The 8,842-nt window shown below is 38.6% G+C and overlaps 1 protein-coding gene across 7 annotated transcripts in view; it reads left to right on the top strand.

The window, feature by feature from the left end:
- The window catches only part of LOC146064481 (zinc finger protein ZIC 4-like), a 14,890-nt gene extending 7,003 nt beyond the window's left edge, over positions 1 to 7,887 (top strand). For 5 of the 7 annotated variants that reach the window (XM_083178010.1, XM_083178007.1, XM_083178009.1 and 2 more), the window contains 2 exons: positions 2,260 to 3,449; positions 6,648 to 7,887. In XM_083178010.1, coding sequence (XP_083034136.1) covers positions 2,279 to 3,449; positions 6,648 to 7,081 — 1,605 coding nt within the window. In that variant the 5' untranslated portion in view covers positions 2,260 to 2,278 and the 3' untranslated portion in view covers positions 7,082 to 7,887. Of the gene's footprint in view, positions 1 to 658; positions 3,450 to 6,647 lie in introns of those variants that run through there. The other 2 variants (XM_083178013.1, XM_083178012.1) reach the window with 2 other exon arrangements.
- Positions 7,888 to 8,842: the final 955 nt, after the last annotated feature.

Genomic DNA, 8,842 nt, shown 5'->3' with positions numbered 1-8,842 from the left:
TCTTATGACATAAACCTGAGCATTTATTTTATTTTGTAGAAATAAAGATATTATTTAATGCAGTCCTCGATTATTTTCATTTTTTCCCAAAGCAAAGACGATAAAGAGCAGAACTTTTATAAACTGACAGTATAGTTCTAATGTATCTAAAGGAACATTCTGGTATATTAGAGGAAATTGATACGTTAATTGATCTTTCTTTAAAACTTCTATTTAATACTTGAATGGACCAAGGGATGCTTCAGAATATTATTGTGTCCCCCACTTGTTTGAAATAAGGTTGGAATATGCATTTCTTGGATATTTAGGAATATGTTATAAATGATCTATCTATCTATCTATCTATCTATCTATCTATCTATCTATCTATCTATCTATCTATCTATCTCTTAATCTATCTATCTATCTGTCTGTCTGTCTGTCTGTCTGTCTGTCTGTCTGTCTATCTATATCTTGCATGCTACTAAATGTATCTCTTTCTATCTATCTATCTATCTATCTATATCTATCTATCTATCTATCTATCTATCTCTCGCATACTAAATGTATCTATCACATGGGAAATATGTTTAGATAGATAGATAGATAGATAGATAGATAGATAGATAGATAGATAGATAGATAGATAGATAGATAGATGTGTGTGTACTTGTGTATATGTGTTTTCTCCTTTCTATCCTATTATAAATCTTAAATAAATATTTCAGGACTTTAAAATTATTCTATTGGTAAATGAAGTCTATTTTTACAAGATAATGCATCGGCAAAAGTTCCCAAACATAAACACGACACACACACACACACGTATGTATGTATATATATACACACACACACACACACACACACACACACACCTAATTATACATTTGTCATGTATATTGTGGTTTCACACACACGCAGCTTTGCACGCACATGAAATGCTATTTTTGGAGAAGAATTTTGCTTTTTAACTTACACTGATGCATTTTTGCACTCACAATAAACTAACACATGCCCAGGTAAGTCTTTCTCGTGCCATCCTACTAATACTTCTGCCTTATTAGTCTAATTGAACATTCTGATCAGCTTCTCAACAGTCTACAACATAACTTTGACTCTATTGTGTGCAAATAAACAGTAATGATCTTAATGGTGTTTGACGAATTGATTGTGTGTTTAGAGTGTTTAGTCGCTGAGTATTTGACTATTTAGGTAACGCCGTTAAAATACATCGATTTGTATACAGCAGCTTAAAGTTAAACTTCTTTCATTTAGATACATTTTAATGAACAGCAGATGAAAGCAGAAGTCACATTGGTAATTGAGCACTAACAATGCGTAATAGGTATTAGTAAGTTCCAAAATGCATGTCACCCAAAATATTCTTCTTCCCGAGTAAACAGAACACGGCATACTTTGTGGGTTCAAGAAAGAATATTAATAAGTTGTCAATACATTAGCAATGGTGGAAGTGTTACTGGGGGCTTGGGTTAACAATCAATTATGGACATAGCAATTTTTTTTAGGAAGGGTTAATAAATATTATGTTATGCGTTTCTGTTGTTTGCATAATATTAAAACAATGTTTTTGGTAAGAACCCTTATGATAACGCAGATCCAACACTGGGCTGATTAGTCACCAACTTTGTATTTGCTGCAGGCTAGTATAATGCGTCTTATAGAATTAAAGTCAAATGATAAATGAACAATACAGTTCAGCTTTGTAATTCATTTTCCAGCACATTTTTATATATATGTTTTCTCTTTGAGTAAAATTAAATCATAATAATAATAAAATAAAAAAAAAAAACGGAAATTGTGTGCGAGAATACCAGGCACCAGTGTGTGTGTGTGTGTGTGTGTGTGTGTGTGTGTGTGTGTGTGTGTGTGTGTGTGTGTGTGTGTGTGTGTGTGTGTGTGTGTGTGTGTGTGTGTGTGTGTGTGTGTGTGTGTGTGTGGAGGGGGGCTGGAAGCTGCAGCCCCAGTTGTACGCAGACGCAGTGCTGTGTTTTCTCCCCTCTCCTAATCCTTTCAGACTCCAGCAGGAGCTGTCAGTAGTGACGCCAATCATCCAGAAGCAGCCAATCACTGGCAGTGGTTATTGTTGTGCTCTCTGGGCAGTAGCAGTGTCTATGAATCTCTATTCAGTGTCTCAATGCTTCCTGCTGCTGCTTCTCAAGCGTAGGGGATTCCACTTAGACATAAAGGGGGGAAAAAAAACTTGAAAAACTTTTGGAGAAAAAGTTTTTTTTTTATTATTATTTTATTCTTTTCCCACAGCCAGGTGACTGTAACTGCAATGAGTGTGGATGCTTTGGGGAACACAGTGATGGACCCTGCATTTTCTAAACGGAACACGGCGCTGAGAATAGTAGACTTAGCAGGGGCTCATCATCATCATCACCACCACCATCCTCATCACCACCACCCCCCTCAGAGTATGACAGGCTTCCCGGGGTACGTGGGTCATTCCCACTCCATGGCTCACAGACACCCTGGGGAGTATGCTGCTGATTCTCGCCTAGGGCCAAGTCCTGCATTTCGTCCAGAACACATGGGGCATCATCCAGCGGCCCTCAAACTGAGCCCTGCCCATACCCCTCACCACCATCACCTTCACCACCATCATCATATGGCAGGCCATGCTGAGGCTGCCTCCAGTCACACGGGAGCATTTGTCCCGGCTCACTCAGCAGCTGTGCCCTACTCAACTCTCCCCCACTCAGCTCAGACTATATCTGCAGGTAGGGACTTTTTACTAGGCAGAGAGCTGGCAGTGCAAGTGATGCCAGGTCTGAGTGAGCAGACCTCTGCTGCAGCATCTCACCATGGAATGTTTGTTTCAACAACAGGTAGCAGCTACCCCGGGCAGCATGGGCACCACACAGAACATGGGACCCACCCTTACTACTCTGGACCTCATCACGAGCAGCATTCCCACCATGCCACCCCAGGTGGGCAGCCTCTGAACGGACAGATACGATTGGGGCTACCTGGAGATATGTATGCCAGGTCTGATCATTTCACTCAACCAGTGTCTAGGACAGATCCCTTCTCTTCTGCATCTCTCCAAGGCTATAGTGGCATGAACCTTAACATGAACATAGCTCCTCACCACGGACCTGGGGCTTTCTTCCGTTACATGAGGCAGGCAATCAAGCAGGAGCTGATCTGCAAGTGGATGGAGGAAGATCAGCTTCCGAAAAAACTTTGCTCCAAAACTTTTACCACCATGCACGAGCTGGTCACCCATGTCACCGTGGAGCACGTCGGGGGACCGGAGCAGTCCCACCACATCTGCTTCTGGGAAGAGTGTGCCAGGGAGGGCAAGCCCTTCAAAGCCAAATACAAACTTGTCAACCACATCAGAGTCCACACAGGTGAAAAACCCTTCCCCTGCCCCTTCCCTGGCTGTGGGAAAGTCTTTGCCAGGTCAGAGAACCTTAAAATCCACAAGAGAACCCACACAGGTCAGTATTCGCACTTTCTCTGTTTCTATTGTCATTGCATTTATTTTCTTTCTTTCTTAATAGTATTATAAATAGTGCATTTATTTAATTTATACTTGTCACTTGTCGCCTCGTATCGCTGTTTACAACATTTTACATTAAGTGGCCATATAAATAAATTGATTATAATCCCCAGAGATATTTTTTATGACCGCTTTCATTTTGTGATCTGATTGATTTAAAGCTCTGGGGATTATAAATGATTCAAGCTTGAAGAAGGGTAAATAGATTTGTACACGTGGTTGTAAACTTTCATTCAGGCTTATTAATATTTATGAAAAAAGAAATACACTGCGCAGTTTCTACGGGCACCACAAATGGGATTTTATGGTCAGGAGAAACTATTAAGAATGGATTACCGTGACTGGGTGACTATTTTAAGTTATAATTCAATCTGACCATTTATTTGTCCCCTTTGTATATAATTTGTATTTATTTTTAAGATGAATGTGACTTTGAATCAAAAACACATTGTCAATGGCATCGCTTTATTTAATTTGCAGCAATATATATATATATATATATATATATATATATATATATATATATATATATATATATATATATATATATATATATAATTATATGTAGAAATATATTTACTTAGCAGTACACAGACACACACACACACACACACACACACACATATATATATATACTGTGTCTCTTTATCTATCCATCTATCTTTATAATTTATTTAAGAGCAGCTGTAGAAACACTTAGACATACATTTCGAAGTGGTGCAGGATTTCAATTTTATATGAGATAAAAGTTTAAACCCCCACTGTATTTTAATTGCCCCATTCGTCACAACACCAATTTAACAAATACGCACGTGTTTCTATCTATTTCAAAGGCCCGCAGCATTTCTCACCATAGTAGTATCTGGCTGCTTGGCTTTCTATTCAATTTATAATAAATGACAAATTCGCAGTTTTGCTGGTAGTTGTGAACAGGTGCTATGCATCTTGGAGAACATCTTGTCTTTGATGACAGGCTGTCTCCTAAGCAAACATTTTCTACTCCTAGAGATCTCCAACTCTGGGGCTTGTGATGCAGAAAATGATGAGGTTCAAAGTGTGATCTGAGGAGCTACGTCAGGAACTCTGGGCATGGAACGTTCCCTTTATTACACACACACGTATAAATGTTATTCCTATGCTAATGAACTACATTGGGAATTATCTCGCACGTTCTTTACAGTGTACATTTCTTCATAGCACATAAATCGGCTCGAAAATGGAAGGAATAAAACCGGACTGTGATAAAAATCGCTGCCGATTTATCATGGAGCGATAACACATTGAAGCGATTGAAGTGTAAAATATTAATGGTTTTTGTCCCTGTGATGTCAATGCAAGTGATCTATTTCATGCGTTCCCATTCATGTAGAATATCTCTAAAAATATCTAAAATCATTGACATGTTTCCCAGTGGCATGGTATATGTATGCACCGGTAGCATAAGCATATGCTGTTATAGTATTGGAAATACTGACTTCTTATTGCAGTCTTTAATTAACATAACGTGTACAGACAACATTGGTGTGTCTCATTATTTTCAGTTGTATTATTATCATTATATTTTACTTACTTTTATATCTAGTATGGTTTAATACTACTGTATGTACATAATGTACATATTCTCCTTCTCAAGTAGAGCTAAGTCTTTAATACCTATGAAATCAAAGCCAGTAGGACAGACAGTAATGAACAGACTTGTATGAGAAGACACTGTTGAGAGATATTAAAATACACTTCACAATCTCACGCTTAACACGGACAATTTTCCCATGAGATTCCTAAGTTAGTGTCTGGATATCATTTTATAATGTGCTTGACTGGTATTTAAGTAGAACAGATGGAGATCAGTTTAGTGTTTAGCATGTACGACTGTTTAGACTGCAGGTATTAGCACTATGTAAAGTAATGGGGATGGCTCAGCAGACACAACACTGGTGTGGGAAACGGCAGCTTCTCAAAATGTAAATTCCAAATGATAAACATTGCTTGCATTAATGTGGCATATTAGCAGGGAGAAAGTGCACTGGAAGTTTACGACCAGGTCATGCACACAAAACGACTGCTATGGCTGTGTGTGTGTGTGTGTGTGTGTGTGTGTGTGTGTGTGTGTGTGTGTGTGTGTGTGTGTGTGTGTGTGTGTGTGTGTGTGTGTGTGTGTGTGTGTGTGTGTGTGTGTGTGTGTGTCTGTCTGATGCAATGACTTGTGGACATCTGATGCACTTTTGCATGGAATTGCAGTAGATTGCCCAATGCAAATTATTGTGAATGAATAACATGGGGCCTGATACATACAGAACTGTGTGCATAATAATTAGGTGATAAGTACGTACACAGTAAGGCCAGGTGTATAGCAGATTCTGTAACTGGAACCTGTTGGACCTATAAGATTATAATTCCTCGTTACCCTGATTGTCCTTTGTGTGTCTACAGATATCTGCAACTGTTCCCAAATATCATCACCTTGCGGCAAGTTTCCTTTTGTCTCCAATACACGTTTAATAAATATGAAACAAAGCTTTTAAATTGCTCCATAATATAGTCTATTAGGAAGGGTTCAAATGCAGTACACCCCCTAATCCTCTACATCTTGTTCATAATGTTTGTTTGTTTTTAATTTGTAATGAAACAAAATTGTAAACAAAGATGCTATTTTAGTGTATCGCCAATCGTAGAGCGATATGGTTGTTGTAGGGCTATTATGGTTGTTGTAGGAATTTTATGGTTGTTGTAGGAATACTATGGTTGTTTTAGGAATTTTAAAGCGTCCAGTGAATGGAGTTGCAGCTACGACAGTTATAATGGTTATGAGTGCCCTATTTTACTTACTCCCAATGTGTTTTTTTCCCCCAATGTCTACCTATAGTATAGAATATTTGCTAATGCACTACAAATATTATTATTAAGCCACGTTGGAGCATCTATAAAATGCAAATGACCAGTAATACGATTGAAAATATAAGGTGCAATTATAACACACAACTAAATATATCTTACATGTCAGTCTTGCATTTCCATTTGGACGTAGATCTAGTAAAATAAGGGTATTGAAAGCAAATGTACACCGTGTAATATTGTTAGTGTGCACTTGTGGTGTAAAGGGCTTGCTCCTAAATGTTGTCCTGATTTTGTCTTCCAGGTGAAAAACCATTTAAATGTGAGTTTGAAGGTTGTGACAGACGTTTTGCCAACAGCAGTGATAGAAAGAAGCACTCACACGTCCACACCAGCGACAAGCCGTATAACTGCAAAGTGAGAGGCTGTGACAAGTCCTACACACACCCCAGCTCACTAAGGAAGCACATGAAAGTACACTGCAAATCCCCACCTCCAAGTTCAGGCTATGAATCCTCAATCCCTTCGCTGGTATCTCCATCCTCTGATTCAGGACAGGACCCTGCAGCCACCTCTTCTCACACAGAGCCTATTTCATCCTCCCAGGCTAACCTGAGTGAATGGTATGTGTGCCAAAGCTCAGGGGCAAGTGGCATTCCCACCCCACCCAGCCACACTCCTTCACCAGAGCACCGGAAGGCTTCCTACAACAACTGCGAAGCTAGGCCAAATTACTAGGACTGCTCCCAACCTAATGCAAATTTTCTTTGGTTTACAGAATCCAAAAGTACTGTATTTTATAAAGACTGGAGATCACCCTGGTGTGTCCCTAGTGGATAAGGGAGAGGACCAATGTAACTAATCTTAATGGCTGATGTGATCACAAATGTAAAAAAATATTGTGTGGTATGTGTGTGAATGTGCGTTTACAAATGGGACCAGAACCCCAAGCGTTCTCCTGTCTGCCCTGTCTCTGCCAGGAAAGCACAAGCAGAAACCTAACCTAACTCTTTCCAATCTACGACTACGGTTCGCCTTGTCAGGACGACCTTCCCCAAAGAACCAAAGTGTTTTGTTATGGATTTTTAGGGTGATGATCTCTATAAATTCCCATAGACACTCACGGCGTAATCCTTAATGCTTTTATAAAGTTCTATTTTTTTTTTTTTCGTTTCAGGTTTGATTAAATATCTATAAAATATTTTATGAGCTGTCATGCTTAGTCCTATGTATATACCGAAGGATCACGTGGTTCATGTTCGTGTGTATATATTTTGTGTGATGTAAAAGGACCAATTTTGGCCACATGAAGTTTTGACTACACTGTAAAATGCGTAATAATTTTATTCAAATTGTCACTTTTTTTAAGGGCCAACAATGTACAAGTGTGGTTAAAATAATGTTATTGTACAAACAGAATAATTAAACATGTTTGTGAAGTGTCATTCAATTTTGGACAGACGGTGGATAACTCAAAAGAGCATATAAAATGTTCTTTAAAATAAACATTTTTTTTGTACCATGAAAATTAGATCTGGTGTTTCACTGATTTCACAAATGAACATTTTCTCATGGTCCCACTCACCGTCATGGCTGTTTAAAGTCATTGTAAATAAAGATTGGGTGGTATGAAATTCGCGAGTGCCGTCTTAGCAGGGACAAGAGTGGATTATTGCCTAAAAACAGTGTTAAGTAGAGAATATGTATCTTCAGGTGGGGTGGTATGTAACATAGAACGTGCAGAGCTCTTTTAGACTTTCCCATTTCTCTTCTCAACATGGTGGCTGTGAGTTTTCCATGGATAGAGAATGTGTGCTGCTGAGCATCTGCAGAGCACTTTGCATATGGAGATACGTTCAGCTTCCCATTCTTGTCGTTGGATGTGAATTTCTCAAACAAACTGTTTGCTTCTATAGGCTAATCACCTTTAATATTTCATTTCCTTGTTACAGATGTCTGCCCTGTTGCTCTCAAGGTAATCTAGACAGTCACAGCTGAAAGCTTGAATATTATGCTTTAAACATCAAAGCCCAATTTCTACAATGAGGTATTCTTCTCAACGGTGAATCTTCATGGTAAGTTAGTATTTCTATGGCAGTAGGCAAGTCATACTTAATTCCTGAAAGGCTAAGTCTGGAGTCCTCTCCACTCTTTTCATGAAGGACATAATATTTACGTCTAAAGGAGTCTTTCTCTTGTGTGTACAAGTATATACTTTCCTTTGGCTCCATCTAAATCATTTTCATTTAATTTCCAGTAAACAAAACAAAACAAAACAAAAAAAAATCAGGCGAATGGGCCCTTGTTCTGGATCATAATAAAAATGGATAATAATGTTGGGAATAAAAGGGGCCGCCTGAATTGAGGCGTCAGGAAACTTTTGTTTTGTGCTTTCTTCAGTGATCAGAGAGTTCATTTTGATTTGATGGCAAAATTTCAAAAGGCGAGGAAATGGTTTTTAAGGAAAAGAATGGAAGAAAGGCCTAATCAAGTTCGGGT

The sequence above is a fragment of the Crinia signifera genome, chromosome 3, assembly GCF_055691185.1.
Source record: "Crinia signifera chromosome 3, ASM5569118v1, whole genome shotgun sequence".
Classification (NCBI taxonomy): Eukaryota; Metazoa; Chordata; class Amphibia; order Anura; family Myobatrachidae; genus Crinia; species Crinia signifera.
Note: the sequence above shows the minus strand (reverse complement) of the source record. Positions and strands in the feature narration are given on the sequence as shown.